This window comes from Budorcas taxicolor, chromosome 11 (genome assembly GCF_023091745.1).
Source record: "Budorcas taxicolor isolate Tak-1 chromosome 11, Takin1.1, whole genome shotgun sequence".
Taxonomy (NCBI): Eukaryota; Metazoa; Chordata; class Mammalia; order Artiodactyla; family Bovidae; genus Budorcas; species Budorcas taxicolor.
This window is the reverse complement of record NC_068920.1, coordinates 157,415,112-157,434,705: the sequence shown is the minus strand read 5'-3', so window position 1 is coordinate 157,434,705 and position 19,594 is coordinate 157,415,112. Positions and strand designations below refer to the sequence as shown.

Genomic DNA, 19,594 nt, shown 5'->3' with positions numbered 1-19,594 from the left:
CTCAGAAGGGTGTGTAGGGGGGAACCTGGAAAGCAGGACTCGGTCCACAAGGGGCTGTTACCTGTTTCAGCCACAGGACTGACCAGCCCAGCAATGCAGGGAGAGGGCCTGGCCCTGCGTCCCACCTGTTCTCACGCGGGGCCCGGGATGAGCCCGCAGTGCCCCCTGGTGGCCACCGGCCTGGGTCCGGGCCCCCTACTGTCCCTCACTGAACAGGTAGGGACATAGGGTCTGGAAGGCTGGCCAGGGTCCGAGTTACCTGGAGGCAGAGCAGGCGCCCCAGCAGGCCTGCCTCTAGCCCAGAGAGAAAGCTGCCCTTGGCTCAAAACGATCTGCCCCCAAATGCACGACCAAGTTCAGCTCTGCCGCAAGCACGAGGAGCACGGCTCCCTCTAGACTTGTGCAGCGAGCGACCTGCGCAACTGCATGGGTTCGGAGTCAAGATGCTTCTGTCCTGGTTGCAGGGCCCCGGGCCCCCTGGTCTGGGGTAATGGTTACACAGCACACAAGGTGGCCCACATGGCCCCATCTCCTCCGAGGACTTTCCAAGCCCGTCTCCTCCTGAGCCCGGTCTCTCCACCTGCAAAAGGGAGGTGTGGGTAAATTCACACACCTCACCCCCACTTCCCACCTCCCTGGGCTCCACCAGGGCCCAGTGACGACTCAGGAGGAGCAGGCTAGAGATGGGTTTATTGACGTTCCTGCTTCAGGTCTCTGAAGCTCAGGGTAGCTCAGGGTCTGCTCCTGAGCTGCATGGGGAGAGGAGGTGCAGGTCTATGGAGCAGAGGGGCCCAGAGCTCGGGGCGGGGCGGGGTGGGGGAAAGCAGGGAGGGAGGCCAGGAGGGGCATGTTGCTTGGGGCACCAGACCTGCGCTGAACACCTCCTGGCCAGTTGATCCCAGGACAGGCCACAGTGGCCACCCCTACCCTGGGCCAGGGCTCCCACCACCGCTGCCGAGTGGGACGGCACTGCCCGGGTTCCCCTGAGGAGGAAACCGAGGCCCCAGGAGGGGCTGTGACCGCTGCGGGCAGCTGGGACCCTCGGTGCTGGCTCAGACGGAGGTGCGGCTGTTGCTGCTCCCACCCCAGACCCTGTGGTCCTGCTGCGAGGGGTCCCCCGCCCCCTCTACAGGATTTAAACTGCTCCGTCCTTGGGCAGGAACGCTCCTGTCTCAGCCTGGCCCAGGACGGGGTAGGGGGCCAGACCAGCCTGTGGGGAACAGGAGGGAGTGGAGCCCCGGGCCCAAGGGTGGCAGAGGCCGGCGCTCAGCTGCTGTGGTAGATGCGGAGGCGCTGGGCGATGTCCTGGCGGCACAGCGGGCAGGTGCGCAGGGGCTGGGAGCACGGCTGGCAGCAGCAGACATGGCCGCAGTTGAGGAAGATCATCTGGGCCTGGGGGTTGGGGGGAGAGTGGGGACGTCAGGGCCCCACCCCGGCCGGTGCCCCGGCCCCTCGTCCTTCCCCCTGAAGATGTGACCGCACGGTCGTCAGACTCCATTCCCCGTCCATCACAGGATCCCACCACCCTCCCAGGAGGTGCTCCATGCCCCTGCCCTCTGTAGCAGCCGTTTGGGGTGGGGGGAGGGTGGTCCACCGCCTGCCTCACCAGCCCTGCTGTTAGAGGATGTGCAGGTTGCTCCCAATTTAGGGATTTTTATGCACTTTGCCTCAAAACGACCCCAACCTTATGGATCACAAGCCGTGGATGTGTCCATGCTTTGCCTCAGCATTTCCTCTTTTTAGGAGAGACAGGAAGCCATCTCTGGGGCCCAGAGCAGGGGTTTGGTTAAATTCATAACCAAGTCCTCCCCAACCCCCGTATCATGGCATTCTCCGGGGCCAGCAAAGACCACGGGGTGATCAAACTGTTAACATGTGGCCTTTTCTAAGTAGGATCATGGTGGAGGGAACAGAGGTTTATTTTATATGCTATGTTGTTTAATTTTTTTTATAACAGCTGTTAATTTTGTTTTTAAAACTAAGAGTTTTGAAAAAAACCTCTCCAGAGAAAATTCTGTTGATATTTAATGACTTGGGAAATTTCCCTGCATGAATTTAAAAAACTCTTCTGTAAAAAAAAAGAAAAAAGGCCCAGCAAATGCTGTCAGTATTGCTCATGTTTTGAGTCTTGGGATCATGGGTCATTTTAATTTCCTGTATTTTCCAAAATTTCTAATGAACACAACATATTTTTAAACTCTCTGCAGAATGAATCACCCATGCCTGAGACGGTGGCAGGTGCTGGACAGGCGGGTGCGGGGGTGGGGGGATGGTGGCCCCCGGGGGTTGGGCCCATCACCCCTAGACTTACCTCCCGTTCCAGGCACACCACACACTCTGAGGTCTGTACCTCCAGCAGCTCTGCGGGGGGAGCCGAGGGTCTCACTGCTTCAGGCAGCTCCTCCGGGGCTGTGGGCAGGACCCCGCCCTCGGGTGGCTTCAGCAGCTCTGTGGGGAAAGACAGAGGCTGAGCCAGGGTTCTGACTATCTGACCCTGTCCCTCCCCGGCTCAGCCTGCCTTAAGTGGACAGAAAGCTGGAGGTGGGGCGGGGGGGGGGGGGCGGTGCTCCCACACACCCTCTTGTTTCTCTTTGCTGAGCCTCATTCTCCATCTATAAAGTGGGAGGGCCGGGACCCTGGGCAACTGAGTCCTCTTACCCCTAACACACCCTGAACCCCTCTGGGCTACCCTGCCACTGTCACAGATGAGAAATCAGGGAGGGAAAGCTGCTTGCCGAAGGCCAGAGGGCCACCTGGTGGTGGGGCTGCCGGGCCAGGAACCCTGGGTGAGGGGCTCTGGGGGGCGCCCGACCTCGAGCACAGATTCCCCACCAGGGGCCCGGGCACAGGGGCCCCAGAGGAGCAGGGAAAGGACTAGACAGCTCTCAAGGCTGCGCCCCTGCCCTGGGAGAGCCCCCTGCCCTGGGAGAGCCCCCAGCACACCCGCTGCTCCGCCCTAAGCCAGCTTCCTCTGCCCAGGTCCCAAGCGCCCAAAGCAGGACGTGAGAATCCATCTCTTATCACACCACGTGCGCCAGTGACACCCGAGTCTCTTCATCCCTGAGCCCCCTCCCCTCAGAGCACATGTTGTTCAATTAGTCTGTGGTTTAAATTACAAGTAGTATTTCTGATAATCGGGAAAAAAAAAAACCTTACGATTTCTTTTTTTTTAAAAAGCCTGTTACAACCACCCTAGACCTTCTAAGGGCCTCATGGTGCCCCCCAAACAACCGCTGTAGGCGCGGGGGGAGGCACATCTCTATTTCATGGAACATATGTTGAGTCCTGGGATTTGGAGAACTGTCAGGAAAATGCCTGAGGATCTGCTGCCCCTGAGCTAAGAAGGAGATGTCCCGCCCCGGCCCCACCCTGGAGGGCGGCCACGGTCACGGAGAAGCCCTCAGGGTTAGGGTTAACCTCTCTGCCTCAGTTTCCTCATCCCTCAAAGGAGGGCAGCAGCGGCGCCCACCCTGTGGGGCTGCACAAAGGAGGCCTGACACAGTCATCGTGTCAAATGCCTGACACCTGTCCTGCTCAGCAGGCAGGAGACCCCTACTCCTCCCCACACCCCTAACCCCACCCACAATCCCTCCTGCCCCCACTCAGCCACAGCTCCTCCCTGCCTCCCAGTCCACACCACACACATCTCTGTCCACACACACCTGCCCCGGGCGCAGTGCTGGGCACCTGTGGGCACTGGGCCCGGCGGGTTTCTCCCACTACTCCAGGGCCCCTGAGTGTGTGGTTCCTGATGTCAGTATGGTGGGTTTAGGGAAGCCAGGAGGGTCCCTCCACCACCGTAGGAAAAGCTCATGTTTTCCATTTTGGGGCCTATTTTCCCCATTTATAAATGGCTTCTTTAGGAGGTGAGCTTAAGGACTGGCAGGGGTTGGAAGTGGCCCTACTCGTCCTGAAAGGGAAAGAGGTGATGCTCCAGCCACGCCCCCGCGTCAGGGCTCTGCTAGGAGGCCGGGCGGCGGTACCTGGCTGGGTCCTGGCCGCGTCCAGCAGCTCCCGGGCTCTGCGCAGGATCTCGTGCTGCAGGCCGGCCTCCGAGACACCCACCTGCGAGGACCGAGGGGGCGGGTCAGGGCCTGGGCACGGCTGGGCAGGGGGCCTGCGGCGCAGCGCAGAGCCGCCAGGACCGCCTCCTCCCTGACTTCTGGCACCTTCGACTAGACATGCGGAGGCTGACCGGCCCGGCCATCATTGCGGCGGAAAGACAGGGAAACCAGCACTGGTGACGGCCCCGGTCCAGCAAGTGCAGGGGCTGGGCTGACAGCAGCGGGCTGTCAGTTCACGCAGTCGGGTGGTTCACACCGAGGCCGGACTGCTGCAAAGTGGCCGCACCAGACGCTCAGTCCCTCAGCCTCCAGAGCAAGCGCTCTTGAACTTGGGCAACGTGGCCCACGTAGTCCTTCTGAGCCCCAGTGTCTGCGTCTGCCTCTGTCAAGGGACCAGGCAGTTCAGCAGAGTGGCCGACAGCACGGCCCCTGGGCTGGACGTGGCTCTGCCATGTGACCTCAGGCAAGCTGCTACCTTGCTGTGTCTCCATGTCCTCACCTGAAAAATGACGATGACCGTACCTGCCTGCCCAGGTTATTGTGTGTGTGCTCTTTGTGAGTCCATGGACCACAGCTGGCTGGGCTCCTCTGTCCATGGATTCTCCAGGCAAGAATGCTGAAGTGGGTTGCCGTTTCCTTCTCCAAGAGAGCTTCCTGACCCAGGGACTGAACCCACATTTGTGTCTCCTGCACTGGCAGGCAGACTCTTTACCACTGTGCTAGCTGGGAAGCCGAGGTTATTATGAGGATCCGATGAATTTATATGTAAAACACGCTTAGATGTTTATCTAAAACATGCTCATATGTAAAATGTGCTTAACAGTGTCAAACACTGTTAAGTACTCGCCAGAGTCAGTATTTGTCTCTTCTGAAGAGTAAATGAATTCACGCAGAGTGTACCAGGCGCAGGCAGTGCTGCCGATAGAACTGTCAGCCCAGAGTGTGGGGAAAGGACGGTCCAGATGACCTCCAAGGACCTGCCCAGCCTATGATGTGAAGATCCCATCTGACAGGGGCTGGCGGAGGAGACAGTCTGGGGTCCGCAGCACCTGCAGCTCTGGCTTTTGTAGCCAGGTGACTGGGGGCAGACGGGACAGGTGTCCTGGGCTGCTGGGAGCAAGGCGGCCCCAAGTCATCTGCAGACGGCAAGCCTTGCCAAGAACTGCGTGAAGATCAAGTCCCCCCTTGGCCGTCGGGTCAGGGCCCTGCCCGCCTCCCTAGCCTCCCCCAAGGGGCCGCTGCAGTCCACCTTGGCCAGGTCCGCAGGGCCCATCCGGCTCAGCATGGCCAGTGAGAGGCGGTGGTGGGCGAAGATAGGCAGGTAGTGCTCAGCCGACAGCTCCACCAGGAGGGCCACCAGCGGGCGCTCCAAGCCTTCTTCCTGCAAGACACACCCGTGGGGGAAGCCCAGTGCACCACACACCGGGAAAAACCACAAGGCTGTGACTTACCACAGCACACAAAGAGTTCAGATACGTGTAACGCGACAGGAAAAATGTATTCTTGGGACTTTTCCTACCGAGATGGCTATGGAAGGGCAGAGACAGACGCGTGAAGCAGTTGGTTCACTGCCACTCAGTAAACCTGACAAAGCCAGCAACGTAAGTGCCCATCGAGGAGGGGGACTGCTGAAGCAAATGAAATCACCCAGATCTTACATCATCAGATCCAGACACACAAGGAGATCTACGCACCTGGGGCTGGAGAACACTACTGTTGAGGCTCCATTTTTATTTAAAAAAAAAAAAGGGCATGTGAGGAGGGGGAAGGGACCACCCCTGTCTGGTCCGAGCCCCTGCAGTGGTGAGCACACAGCGGGCTCCACCCGGCAGGAACTGTCTTCCCGCCACCAGAACCAGTGCCGCCCCCACCATTCCTGTGCCTGCCCAGGCCGAGGACAGGCCCCGGTGCACCAGTCACCAGAGATGGGAAGGGAATTCCACCAGACAGAACAGCAAGCTGGCACTACGGGGGCCCAGGGCTCCTGTGGGGTAGGTGCGCCCGCAACTCTCACCTGCAGCTTCAAGGACAAGGGTTTCTGGTTCAAGAGCCGCTGATACTGAATCAGCCAGTAATTCTCCTGTTTGGTTTCACTTTGGGCTTCTAACTCCGTCTGCCAAGAAGGAAGCAGACACTGTTAGTTACGAGTCAGTGAATAGAAACGCTGATGGCATGGGCGGCTGCGAACGGCATATGGATGGACTTGGTGTTTTACCAAGAACATCCCTCTCCACTAAGTCTCACTGTTTCATCTGTAGGAACCTGGGCAGCTGACATCTGGCGCCCCTGCCCCCCACCGCCCCGGGCATCATGACTTGGATGGGAGACACCTTCTCATCTCCCTGTGGGAAAAACAAAGCAGTAGGCAGCCGTCTCCTCCCCCCAGGAGGCTCTGCATGTCCTCTGGGTGCCAGCAGGGGGAGAACTGGGATGCTAGGGGTAACTCAGCTTCCGGAGGGCACTTCGTCCACCTTCACCCACAAAGCCGGAGCACTGAGAACAGGAGAGAGGGGTGTCCGCACAGGACATGTGCACAGAGACAGATGCACAAGGAAGTTAGCTATTCACACTGATTCCTCCACCCCGTCACTCAGGCACGATTCTAGGTACTGGGGACGGAGGAGTAAACACAGCAACAGCAAGAGCATCAGGGCGCTTGGTGCCAGTCTGCTGTGTGCTGGGAGATGCCGTTTTACTCAGTTCTCACAACTCTGTGAAGCAGTCTCGACGTCACAGGTGAGGAGACTGAGCGACTGGCAGAGTGATTAGCAGCCGGCCCAAGAGCCAAGGGCCGCCCCGAGTCAGAGCCAGGTTCAGACCCAGCTTGGAGCCTGTGCTGAGCCACCAAGCCGCCCAGCCGGGACCACGGCTGCACGCTGGGCCGTGGGACTGCAACTTGGGCATCCCCCAGCTCCCTGGGCGGGCCCTCTTGGACCTAGCTAAGTGACTCCCCTTTTCTGGCCTGGCCCTCTCTGGACTGTGGACACACCTCTCTTCGGGAGCCTGTGACCCTGATGGTCACGTCCTGCTGCAGTGGACAGCGAGTCACCAAGGTCCCTGTGGGCGGGAGCCTGGCCGTGACAAGGCTGGCCGTGCATAGCACATGTTAACGTGGTCTGTGCCCAGCGGCACAAACATACCACCCGGGCTCGTGCGGGGCTCGGGAAGAGACTGGCCTTGCTGTCATCTGTTCCCGGCACAGGGCCTGGCCCATGGTGGAGCTCAGGGGATGTCTAGGATAACAAAGCGTTTCTAAGAACAGTGGGCTCGGAGGGAAAGCAACCCCGCGCACGACATGGACGCCACACGTACCAGGATCTCCCGGAGCTCCTCTTCTCGCTGTGTCTTCTCCTTGAGCAGCTGCTGGAGCAGTGAGCTCAGGGCCCAGCGCTGCTCCGAGATCATCTCCTGCGACAGAAGGCCGTGGCCAGTGCTGGGAGCTCACGGCTCCCCGGCCCCGAGGCCCCCGTGGCGCGGCAGCAGGACACCCCTCCAACTGGTTCTCAGCTGGGGGCTGCGGTAGGCCTGACTCCCATCAAGGCTCTGTCCCTGATCTCAGGCTGAGGACCGGGGGAGAGAGTGGAGGTGCCCTTCTCCCCAGCCTGCTCCTCCCTTCCCTGGGGGGCGGGGAAGGCCAGGCGTGGGCTCTAGTGCCCAATGACAGTGCAGTGATGAGAAACGCCAAACAAAGGAAATGACAAGCGGCAGGGACCCTGACTTCGGGCTCACTGACCACAGAGCACCTGGGCAGAAGCAAAGGGCAAGAGGGTTGAGGAGCCCACGCCAGCCAGCATGGAGGAACGGGCATACCCCAGAGAGCCCCGTCTGTGTCCACGCTCCACTCCTCTCTTCCTCTTGGAATATCCCATGGAGACCCCAAAAATGGGAGCCCCACAGCTCCAACAGGCAGGAGATGGGCACCCACCAAGCACGGTGGTTATGCTGGGGGTTGAGCGCCCCTAACCTCTGCAAGGCTGAGGCCTGTCCCACTGATCTCTGATGGCTCCATGACACAGGCTGGGTTAGAAGACTCCTCTATTTTATGCAGGGGCAACCTGAAGGCCTGGGGAGGGGAGGCAACCTACCTAAGGTCACACAGTGGCAGACCTGTGACCAGGACTCCAGACCCTAGCTCTCTTCCGCAGTGAGAAGCCCATGGGATAAACAAAAACTTGTCCACTGAGGACAGACACAGGGACAGGGACAGACAGAAGGCTCTGCTTGAAAGCCGGGCACAGGGCACATGCCCTCTCACACCATGGACCCAGCCCCTCTGTGAATGCCTGGGGAGACTGAGGCACAGAACAGGGAAAGGGCCATCCCTCCGCCCCGCTTCCCCTCCCGGCCCAGGGCACACAGCAAGGGCCAGAGATCAGAGGAGCTGCCTGCAGGAGTGACATGGTTCCTTTCCTCCAAACATCCTGGGGATACCAAGAATGCTGTCCCCTCCGGGGTGTTAGCTGTGAGAACCAGTGCCCCAGAAGCATGGCTTGAGAGAGGCAGGGAGCTCAGTAGCGACCCGGCTCCAAAACAAAGACAACACGGAGATGGAGATGCAGCCTGGTGAGCCTTGGCAATGAAACCCTCCTTCCTCTGACCTTCCTGCCTAGCAACAGGTTGACCCACCCCTAACCTGGGCCTGCGCTGGGCCCGCATGAGCCTTCTGGGGTCGTGGCATCCTCCAGCATCACCGCCTTGTCTGCGGGAGGGCAGCTGAGAGGGGTGGGGGCGCCAGCGGGAGGTCTCATCAGTGGGGGTGGAGTTGGGGGACAGGCAGGCCGGGGAGCCCTAAACATACCTGCAGCGCCTCTGTGTCCAGGGATTTCCTCTTTAACTCCAGCTGTGTCAGCTGCAATAACTCAGTTTCTATTAACTTAATCTAAACAGAAGATGAGACAGGGGTTTTTTAATTCACATTAACCACGGCTCAGTCCTGCGCCGCTGCTCCTGGATGGCCAAGCGGACCTAAGAATCCTTTATGGGGGAGCAGGGGGAGGCTCTGGAATGAAGGGGGCTGAGAACCTGGTAAACCTTATCAGCAGGGCTTTAAGCAGAATTTGTTGGCTCACGGGGCTGAGTGCTTGTCCTGGCCAGAACTGCTGATCAAAAGCCGGGCACAGGGCCAGCCCAGAGGGGGTGCCCATCAAGGTGCGTGGGACGAAGGGGCTTCCTTCAAGGTGCGGGCCAGAGTGAAGAACAGACCTGGAATTCTCAGAGCCTCTTGCCATCCAGTTCTCTTGCTTCCTCTAGACAGCTGTCCACAGAGGAGAGCGGAGGGGAGCGGAAGGAACTGGATTACAGTAACAATAATATAGTCGCTGACATTCATTGAGACGGCACACGCTAGGACTGTGCTGTGCACTTTTTACGCATCTTTTCCATCGCTTCTCCTCTGCCGTTGGAGGTATTATTGCCTCCATTTCACAGACAAGGAAACCAAGGCTCAGAGATATTAAGTAACTTGCCCAAGGACTCACAGCGGGTAAATGAGTGTGCCTTTTCCTTGAGGTTGTCCCTGCTTGTGGTCTCCAGGGGAACAGCTGGCCTGGTGGGTCAGAACCACCCATAGTGAGAATGTCTAGGGGATCACCACATATCTCCAGGGTGTGAGTGGGGTCTTTTAGTCCTGGGGGTCAGACCCCCACAGCCAGTGACTTCTCTACTCTGAGCCTATGACCTGTGACCTTTGCCCCTATGACCCCACCAACCCCTGGTCAGAGGAATGAGATTCATGTCCGGCAATGTGGGGTTGAAATTAAAGGGGAAATAAAAAGGTAAGTTGGTTTTGGCCAAAATAGAAAAGAAGAAAAAGAAGAAGGAAAAAAAAAAACATGCAAAATGTGAAATTGAAAGTGTGCTGAATACAACGTGATATGCGTCCAGTAGCCTGAAAGCTCGCTTGCCTCCAGCCACCCTACCACCTGCCCAGGGAGCGCAGTGAGCCAGACACAGCCCTGCTGGGCGAGGGCTTGCCCAAGGTCACCTGGGGGTCAGCAGCGGAGGCCACGCAAGAGCACGCCCCGGGCTCCACCCACCCAGGTGGGGCGTCACCTGTCCCAGCTCCTCCATCCGGGCCACAGGACGCTGCAGTTCGAGCTGGCTGAGGGGTCCTGCCTGGGGTTGGTCAGCGTGGGGCTGCCCAGGGGTCAGGGCCTCCCTCCCTCAGCCCTGGGCATCGTGACAAGCAGCAGGCACAGGTCCCACCAGCCAGCATCCACAGTGCTGTCCCAGGCACCTCCAGACACCCCAAGTAGGTGACGCCCCGAGTAGGTGATGCCCTGTGAGGCTCTGTGAGGGGAGGGAGGTGCTGGAGAGACTTCCTGCCAGCCTGGCCTGGAGGAGCCGGGACTCAGACCTTAACTGGCCTCTGAAAGCCCACAGGGCGGTCTGGGGGGCAGGGCCGCGCTCACCTGCTTCCGGATCTGCCGATGCATCAGGTCCTTCTTCACCTGGAGAGCCTCGAAGGCTGCCTTCTGCATGGCGCTCTGTGACAGACAGCATGGCTGCTCAGGGGGCCCAAACACAACCTGCCTCAAAGACACCCTAACCTACGCCTATTTCCTTCTTAGACAACTTTTCAGCTCACTTGCTTAATTTTTAAAAAAATAATACTTATTAAGCACGTATTACCTGCCGGCCATGTGCTCAGGGCTCTCCCTGTGGTGCACGTGGAACGACCAATGAAGGGGGTGGGGGGAGGCGCCCTCACTGCCCCATTTCACAGATGAGGAGAGTGAGGTTTGGGAAAGTGAGCTGGCTGGCACTAGGACGCAAGTCTGTCCAGCTCAGAGCCTCATCTTAACCCCAAGGCCGGACATCCTCTCTGAGAAATACAGCCTTTTCCTCAGACAATCTTGCAAGGACTAAGCCCACAGCGTCGTGGGGGGAAGAAGAGAGAGATCGGAGTTGGGGAGGAAGGAAAGGGAGCGATGGGCCTGTGATGGGAGGATGACGTCACAGAGGGAGAAAGGAGAGAAGAGACCAGAGGGTGGGGGAACTATGACAGGGTCCATGGGGAAACCTGGGGCCTGAACAATTTGGACAGAGGAGGGAGGAAGTCAAGAAGGGGATTTCCTGGGCTGGTCCGCACAGTAGCACCTGCTGTGCGACCCCTAAGCCCAAGGGAGAGCAGATAAAGGGTGGCGGGACTGGAAGGGAGAAGTCAGGGGCTTGTTCCGACTCTGCACGGGGGGTGGGGGCGGGCACTGCCACCAGATCCTCATGAGGGAGCCCCACACAGCACGGGGAGGGGTGCCCGGGAAGGACAGCTCTCCTGACTTCAGTAAGCGGAAACCACCACCCAGAGAGCCCTCTCCCTGCCCCTCATCCTGATGGTCTGTGCATTTCTAAACTCTGAGCATCCTGGTTCTTATGTTCTCCAGAACAGCACCTCCACATGGAGTTGAGCCGCCCTGCTCTCGGCTCCCTGCACCCTCCCTGTGCCCCCGCCCCGTGCCCTGGGCAAGGGCTCACCTCCTGCAGGATCTGGCTGATGGCTTTGTTCTGGTCCATCTGTTGCCACGACAGAATCTGCTGGAACCGCTCATCCATGTCAGCCATGCTGCCGGAAAGACAGCAAATTCACTCACTCTCTGAACATTTCCTGAGCACGTACTGTGTGCCAGGCACCTTGGAGGAGATGGGAGATAAACCATTTATTCATTCAGCAAGACTTATGGAGCACCCGCTGGGGGCCACGTCCTAGGCTGGGTGGACATGGGAGTTTTGTCTGAATCCCACAGCCCTGGCAGGGTGGTGGCGGAGTCTGTGTCTCTGGGGCTGGGGAGGTGATCTCTGGGAATCCTCTCTACGACACCCCCCTGAAGTGGTGGCCTGGCTCTGCCCACCCATCTTCCACTGACAGGGAGCTCACGACCTCTCAGGTTAGCCCCACAAGCTGAGAGAAAGCTGTCCTTCCTGGCACTAACACCTCACCCTCCACCCCAGTGTTTCTCAGCCTGGCCGTGGACCTGCCCTCATCCCCGTAGAACAAGTCTAGTGGCACAAAAATCCAAACCCTACCATTTTAATATGCCCATTATTTAGGTACAAGCTTTGTTTTGAGTTTGTGTCATGCTAACAGCTGCTATCTATTGCATCCTCATGTGCTGACATGATCACTAAGGTCCATCAAGTCCTCCAGTAACTCTAGGAATAGCTACTGTCATTTATCCCCATTTTTAGTGATAAGAAAACCAAGGCTGAGAGAAGGAAAATAACTTGCCCAAGACATCACAGTTAAGAAACAGAAGCGGAATATGAATCCACATCAGTCTGCCCCAAGTGCCCATGCTCCTAAAAACAAAGTCACATCGCCTAGAAGGCAGGAGAACCCCTGTCTCTGCAGGAACGCAGAGGCTGGCATGCTCCAGGTGCCCAGGGGGAGGAGAGACACAAGAGCGGTCAGAGCTGCTGGCCTGTCCCTGTCTGGGGCTCCTGAGCCTCAAAGGCACTTTGCTCACCTGCTGGGCACTGCAGCTCCTCCAGACACAAAAACAGTGCTGGGGTGAACTTGGAGGGCCAGGCCCAGAGTGGCTGTCAGCGTGAGACAACCCCCTCACCACACACCCTTGAGTGCACCCCACTCCTGACCTGTGACCTGGGAGACCGAGTCGCCACAGTTTAGAGCACTCTGTCTGGGTCAAATCCTAAGCTCTGCCACCGGCTGGTGGTGCTTCCTTAGGGCCCAGCGAGAAAAGCCACAAAGACCAGCAGTCACTCACTCCTGAGGACCTTGCCCGGGGTGGGGTGGCCCACGCATGGCAGGGGATTCCTGTGCCAATGCTCACTCCGTAGCTCTGAGCCAGCTCCCCCAACTTCCTCACGCAGGAAGCCCCTTCCTTATCTTACCTGGAGCAGGCCTGCTGGACCAAGTTCTGCCTCTGAGACTCGTAGGCCATCTGGATGAGCCGGCTCTTACAGCTTTCGGTCAGCATCTGCTGCATGGCGGCTGAAGAAACACGTTGGGGGTGGAGGGCGCGGGGGGGCGGGGGGCGGTGCAGGGCTGAGCAGCCGCTCCTGGTGGCCTATGGGGTCACCTGGCCACCCACCTGACAGTCACCCTTGGGAAAAAAAATCTTTTTTTTTTAATTATAGAAGTAACTCCAGCTTAAAAGGCTGATGAGTTACAAGAGACTGAATACACACACAATCTCCTACAGTCTTGTCACCCAGAAATATTATTTTGATATATCTTCTACTGAAGAATTTTTAATGTATATTGATGGATTTACAAAAATTTAAATGAAAGAATTAAAAGCAGGGACCTGAATATTTGTATACCCATGTTCATAGCAACATGGATCACAACAGGCAAAAAACAGGTGGAAACAGCCCAAGTGCCCACTGATGGATGAATGAATAAACAAAACGCAGTCTAGGGACTTCCCTGGCGGTCCAGCGGGAAGGAAAGCACCTGCCAGCGCGGGGGACACAGGCTCGATCCAGGAGGAGGCCACACGCCATAAGCAACTAAGCCCGTGTGCCACAGTTACTGAGCCTGCAACACCTAGGGCCCGTGCTCGGCAACGAGAGAGGCCACCGCAGTGAGAGGCCCGCGCGCCGCTCCTCGAGAGTGGCCCTCACTCGCCACAACCAGAAAGATGCCCTCGCGGCAACGAAGACCCAGCACGGCCATAAATAACATTTTTTAAAATGTGGTCTATCCATACATTGTAATATTTCAGTCTTAAAAAGGAAGGAAATTCTGACAGAAGCTACAACACGGATGAACTGTGAGGGCGTTATCTGAAAGAAACTAATCAGGAAAGGACACACACTGTATGATTCCACTTACACGTGGTCCCAAGAGCAGTCAAACTCGGAGACAGAAGGCAGACTGAAAGTAGAGTGGTGGCGCTACGGGGTCTGGGGAAGGGGAAGGGGAGTTCCTATTTAGTAGGTGAACAGTTTCCCTTTGGGATGATGAAAAGGTTCTGATGGGGGTGACGGTGAATAGTGCACCATCAGAGCTATTAATGCCACAGAACTGTTCATTTACGAGTGGTAACAAGGGTAAGTTTTATGCTTTGTATATTTCACCATAACACAAGAAAATTAAAACGCTTACCACATTAAATATACCTCCTTTCTCACCTTTCATGAATGGATCCCTATATCAACACAGCCATGTTAATAGCACCAACGGAGCACTATGGTGCGTGGACGATGAAAAAGTGAAAGTGAAAGTCGCTCAGGCGTGTGCAACATTTTGTGACCCCATGGACTATACAGTCCCTGGAATTCTCCAGGCCGGAATACTGGCGTGGGTAGCCTTTCCCTTCTCCAGGGGATCTTCTGAACCTAGGGATCAAACCCAGGTCTCCCACATAGCAGGTGAATTCTTTCCCAGCTGAGCCACAAGGAAAGACCATGGATGACTGAAGTTTTAAGATAATCCTCTGTTTCAGCGCATCCAAAGTCTTCTTGTGATTATCAAATGGTACTTCTACAAATATCCCTGCTCAGACATCTTTGTGCACATCTCACTATTTGATCACTTCCTAGAATAACTCTTAGAAGTGCACTGGTTCAAGGTCATGAATAATATATACACGAGTTGTCCTTTTAGCCCGCCAGAAAGATCCAGCCGATTCACACTCCCTCTGGCAGCACACAGGACAGCCTGACACCATATGCCCTCCACCACTCTAGGTTATTGCCTTTTCATTACTTTTGTTGACCTTTTTCAGTTATAAAAATAACACATGCTTTTTTTTTTTAAAGCTAAGCAATAGGGAAATTTGAAAAGGTGAAAACAAAAGCCCCCTAACACTAAGCCTATTTCCAACCAGCTATTTGATAAACATCCATCTGGCAATACAAACACAATGCTTCTCTATAAACGGTGGACAACCGTGACCTTCAAATTGGGAAATTAACGATCTGACGCGGCAGGAGTGGGATGAGACGGTGTACAGGACGTGCCAGTCCACCGCTGGGCACACGATGAACCTGGGCTGAGGGTGCACAGAACATCCCATCTTATCACTCAGGCTCTGAAGAACTGCGTGGCACCCACTGCCCTTGTTTGTGTGGACAGTGAAACACCCTGGGACCCCTCGGGGAGCAGCAGGAAGGCAAGCTCCTAGGACCACGAGAGGGGCCGCCGCAGCTCTCAAGGAGAGCAGCCCTGACAGCCATCGTTTACGAAATGCTCGCTCTGCGCCAGCATGATCTTATCGGACCCTCGTAATGACCTGACAAGGAAGATTATTACCTTCTTCCCCATTTTACAGATATGAAAACTGAGGCTCGGAAAAGTCAGGGATCAGTAATGTCCCTTAAGTCATATGGCTATGTGCCTGAGCTGGGATTTTTTAATCCAAGTCTAGCCTGACCCTAGAGCCCATGCCACGACAAGATCTGGACTGTCTTGAGGGGCAACCCCCCAGCGCCCCCTAAAGGTGACCAACAGGGGGATGGGACAGCGGTCCCCTCTGCTCCCAGGACCCCGCCCTACCCCAAGGACTCACAGGCGATCTCACGGCGCCGCAGGTTCTCCGTCTCCTCCTGCGTTATGGACATCAACTGTTCCATTCTTATTCTAGAGAGAAAGTGATCCACGTGTTGAGCAAACGTAACATTTCCAACAGGAAATCTTGCCAGATGACCACCACCTCCTTCAAGAAGTCCTCCCTTATGTATCAAGCTGGACGTGCCCTCTGATATGCCCGTGGCATTATGCACCTCCCCTGGGGCCCTGTTAACTTTTACAGTTAAGAGCTTGTGGCATAAAAAGATGAAAATTCCCTTAGGAAAACAGGCCAAGGATGCAAACAGCCAATTCACTGATGCTTAAAGTGACCTAAAAAAAAAAAAAAAAAAAGGAAAAATGGAAAGATTCTTAATACTGCTAGTGATGAAAAAAGTAAAACTTTCTTTTCACATGTTGGGTTGGTCGAGCTTAAGAAAACTAGATAACCGCTGGCAATGACCATGAAGGTGGAGAAATGGGTACTTCATGCTGTTGAGGGACGTGAACAGTCAAACGTGTTTTGGAAGGCAGTCTGGCAATACCTAGCTAAGTGTTCTTCCAATATTTCCTTCTAAAACGTTCACCCAAGTGCCTAAGGGTATATCTAGAAGACGTTTACGGTCATATTGTTTGTAGTTACAAAACACTGGAAGCCACTTAAATGTTCAGAGGGCTAATTACAATAAATTACGATATAATTATAAAGCTATAGTTATTACAAATAATGAGGTTTTTGGCATGGAAATACATCAGTGAAGTGAAAATTAAAAAGTAACTGCACGTGTGTGTGTGCGCGCGCGCGCACGTTGCTTGTGTGCACACTATTCCCCACCTCCCCCACGCACACCACACTGGCACAGTGGTTGGGAGGCGGACAACCTCCTTTACGTTTCTTGCAGGGTCTGACTTCACCAGAAGCAACACGAATCACCTGAGCACTCAGCCCAGGCCCACAGGCTGCTCAAGGGAAGACCACCCCTGCTGCACCCCTGGAGCCCAGGCCCAGCCCAGGGGGCACCGGCTCAGTGTACTGAATAGTCAATGCTGCCAGCCACAGCTCAGCTCGGCCTTGACCACCCCCAGCTGCCACAGCCCCCAGCCGAAGCGGGCAGGGTGGTGGGGCCGCAACTCCACACGAGCCCCCCTGCAGGAGGCCTGCCCAGGCAGCCAGGAGCCAGGAAGGCTGGGCCTGTGGGAGGGGAAGCTCCCCAAGCACAGCAGCCAGGTTCACACTGACACTCTGGGGTCCCTGAGGACCAGGAAGGACTCACCCAAACACCCCAGGGAGTAGGGAGTGAGGCCACCCCACCTATCACCTTTTCTGATGACTAAAGTGGGCACCTTAACACAGCCAACTTGCAAAGTGCAGAAAACCCAAAGGGAATGAGACAAAGATCACCACCTCCAATTCCCACCACTCAAAGAGGTTCAGTGGAAACATCTGGGGTGGGTCCTTCTACTTTCTGAGCAGAGATACAAGTAAGTTGTCTTTAAGAAGTGATACACTGTAGATGCCACTTTTCCACCGAGCAATATAGTGCTTTCCTTAACAAGGAATATTCTTCTCTAAGACGTTTAACGCTTACAGATTACTCCTCTGTACATAATTCATGTAAACAAATTTTTCTTTCCAGAAATTTCTTTTCTAACTATTTACACTAGAAATACAATTGGACATTAATATACATACATTCTTATTCGTGTCTGAACTTTTCTCAGGACGGTATGTTTTAACAAACTTGAAGGCAGCGATTCTTTTTAATTAAAAACTCTGTAAGGGGGTGAATCTCCTCATGATAGAGTAAAAGTGTTAGTTGCCAGCTGGGCCGACTCTTTGTGACCCCATGGACTGTAGCCCCTCAGGCTCCTCTGTTCATGGGATTCTCCAGGCAAGAATACTGAAGGAAGTTGCCATTCCCTTCTCCAGGGGATCTTCCTGAACCAGGGATTGAACTTGTGGGTCTCCTGCATTGCAGGCAGAGTCTTTACCATCTGGGCCACCAGGGAAGCCTGAATCCCCTCAAAACTCTAGGAAATCTTTCTGACATAATCCTCGAGAATCACAAGCCCTTCTCTCCCCAGGTCTGCTCACCCACAGGAAGACAGGCAGTCATAGAGAACGTGCTAGAGCAGAACACTGACCTTTCGTTTTCCAGAGACTTCAGAATCTCGGAACTTTTCTTCTGCCTGTGAAGGAAACCATGAAAAGCCGGCAGTCATTGTTGGGTCTGTTTCCAACAGAACCGCTGAAGGGGGCTTAGGAACTGGGCCTTTAGGGCTGTGTTCTCAGGCCAATTCCTCAACCACTCCAAATCCCAGCTCCTCATCTGTGAAATGGGAAGAATAATTTTTTTAAAGCTTTATGGAGTATTGGTAAAGTGTGAACAAGAAAACAGACATAAAGTGCTTCACATGTGAGAAGCAGCCAGCAGAGGGCAGTTTCCTGGGTGCCCCCGGGGGTGGGCACACTGCGCGTGGCAGGCGAGCCGGCTCCCGCTGGCACTCAACTGCAGGTGAGGGGGGAGGACCCGGAGGACAGTGAACAGAAGGCTGGAGGCAGCAGAGGGTGTGGCAGAGCCTGCTTCCGGAATCTTTCCCCAGGAGGCCCCCAGTTAAACTTTCTCAGGCTTCTTGAGACTTCTACCCAACCTGCTTTCTCCCATCGGAACTTGCTCCCTGTGGCTCTAGCCTTGGACTAGATCTGTTAAGGCGAATGGCTGACCTCAGAGTGACAGGTGACTGGAGAGCCAAAATATTAGAGCAGGATGTGATTTTAACTTGTTAAACCCACTTACTTTACAGATGGGAAACTTGGGAGGCAAAGATCCAATCAGTAGCATCCCCAAGAGGCAAACCTGGTCATCCCTGGATCAGATTCTTCTAAGTGCGATACTTGCTCAGTCCTGTCTGACTGTTTGCGACCCATGGACTGTAGCCCATCAGGCTCCACTGTCTATGGGATTCTCCAGGCAAGAATACGGGAGTGGGTTACCATCTCCTCCTCCAGGGGATCTTCCCAACCCAGGGATCAAAGCGCGTCTCCCGTGTCTCCTGCACTGCAGGTGGATTTTTTACCCGCTGAGTCATCGGGGAAACCAGATTCTCTTAAAGTCAGTGCCAAACGCAGCACCGAGACCTTGGGTAGAATCAGAGACGGTGAGGGAGAGACTGAGCCCCACGTGGGCATCGCGTTGAGGGAGGTCTCTGGGTCTGGGGACCGGGGAGATGGGAGCCTGACCTCTGGTTCTCCTGCAGGAGCTTCTGGATCCGGGTGGAGATGTCCTGCTCTGTCTGCTTCAGCTGCTCCTGCAGCCGCTGACGCTCTGCATCCAGGAAGCGCTGGCGCTCACTCAGGCCCTGCTCCAGCCGGGACTGCTCCTGCGGCAGGACAAGCAGAGGTCTGGGGTCTGCTGGGACCCCTTCAGGAACCGCAGAGCAGCCAGGGGCCCAGGCCCGAGACGAGGAGACCAGGTTTCCTCTGTCTTGCCATCTGTGTTGACTTTGGGCCAAGTCCTCCCCTTGCTAGGCCTCGGGGTATCCACGTACGGGAAGAGCCTGGGCTAGCTGACCTGTATGGATGACTCCTCCCCAACCCTGCGTCCTGGCGGGTGGGCCTGAGAGAGGTCACCCCCACTGCCTTCCCACACCAGAGGAACCACAGCCTGAGTTAGGAGGCCCCCGGCAGAGGGAGCAGACAGGCCTGACCCCACTTAGCCGCTCACGAACCTCCTTGACCGTCTGAAGGATCTCATCCTTCTGGCTGTTGCTCTGCTGGAGGAGCTGGGCGTGTTCTCGCTGCCCGAGCTCCAGGCGCCGTTCGAACTCGAGTTTCTCCAGCATCTTCTGTTCCTGCAAGAACGGAGACCCTGGTGATGCTGGCACAGGCTTTAGGGGGTTAGGATGTGACAGCTGCAGGGGATGGGCTCAATCTCTCCAAGCCTCAGTCTTCTCATCTGTAAAGTGGGGACATCCTCCCAACCACCAAGGCTGGGTAGACTGTGGGGAGGTGATATATGTAAGGGGCAACCGTTGCTTCCCCCTCCGACTTAAGAGG

At 55.9% G+C, this 19,594-nt stretch overlaps 1 protein-coding gene across 3 annotated transcripts in view; it reads right to left on the bottom strand.

Annotated features, from left to right (window-relative positions):
• Window positions 1–681: 681 nt before the first annotated feature.
• LRSAM1 (leucine rich repeat and sterile alpha motif containing 1) overlaps window positions 682–19,594 on the bottom strand; it is a 34,486-nt gene continuing 15,573 nt past the window's right edge. For all 3 annotated transcript variants that reach the window (XM_052647898.1, XM_052647897.1, XM_052647899.1), the window contains 14 exons: window positions 19,267–19,389; window positions 18,779–18,918; window positions 17,683–17,727; window positions 15,539–15,609; window positions 12,915–13,014; window positions 11,538–11,625; window positions 10,475–10,549; window positions 8,863–8,943; window positions 7,377–7,472; window positions 6,079–6,177; window positions 5,314–5,445; window positions 3,984–4,065; window positions 2,312–2,448; window positions 682–1,392 (listed from right to left, as the gene is read on the bottom strand). In XM_052647898.1, coding sequence (XP_052503858.1) covers window positions 1,267–1,392; window positions 2,312–2,448; window positions 3,984–4,065; window positions 5,314–5,445; window positions 6,079–6,177; window positions 7,377–7,472; window positions 8,863–8,943; window positions 10,475–10,549; window positions 11,538–11,625; window positions 12,915–13,014; window positions 15,539–15,609; window positions 17,683–17,727; window positions 18,779–18,918; window positions 19,267–19,389 — 1,395 coding nt within the window. In that variant the 3' untranslated portion in view covers window positions 682–1,266. The remainder of the gene's footprint in view (window positions 1,393–2,311; window positions 2,449–3,983; window positions 4,066–5,313; window positions 5,446–6,078; window positions 6,178–7,376; window positions 7,473–8,862; window positions 8,944–10,474; window positions 10,550–11,537; window positions 11,626–12,914; window positions 13,015–15,538; window positions 15,610–17,682; window positions 17,728–18,778; window positions 18,919–19,266; window positions 19,390–19,594) is intronic.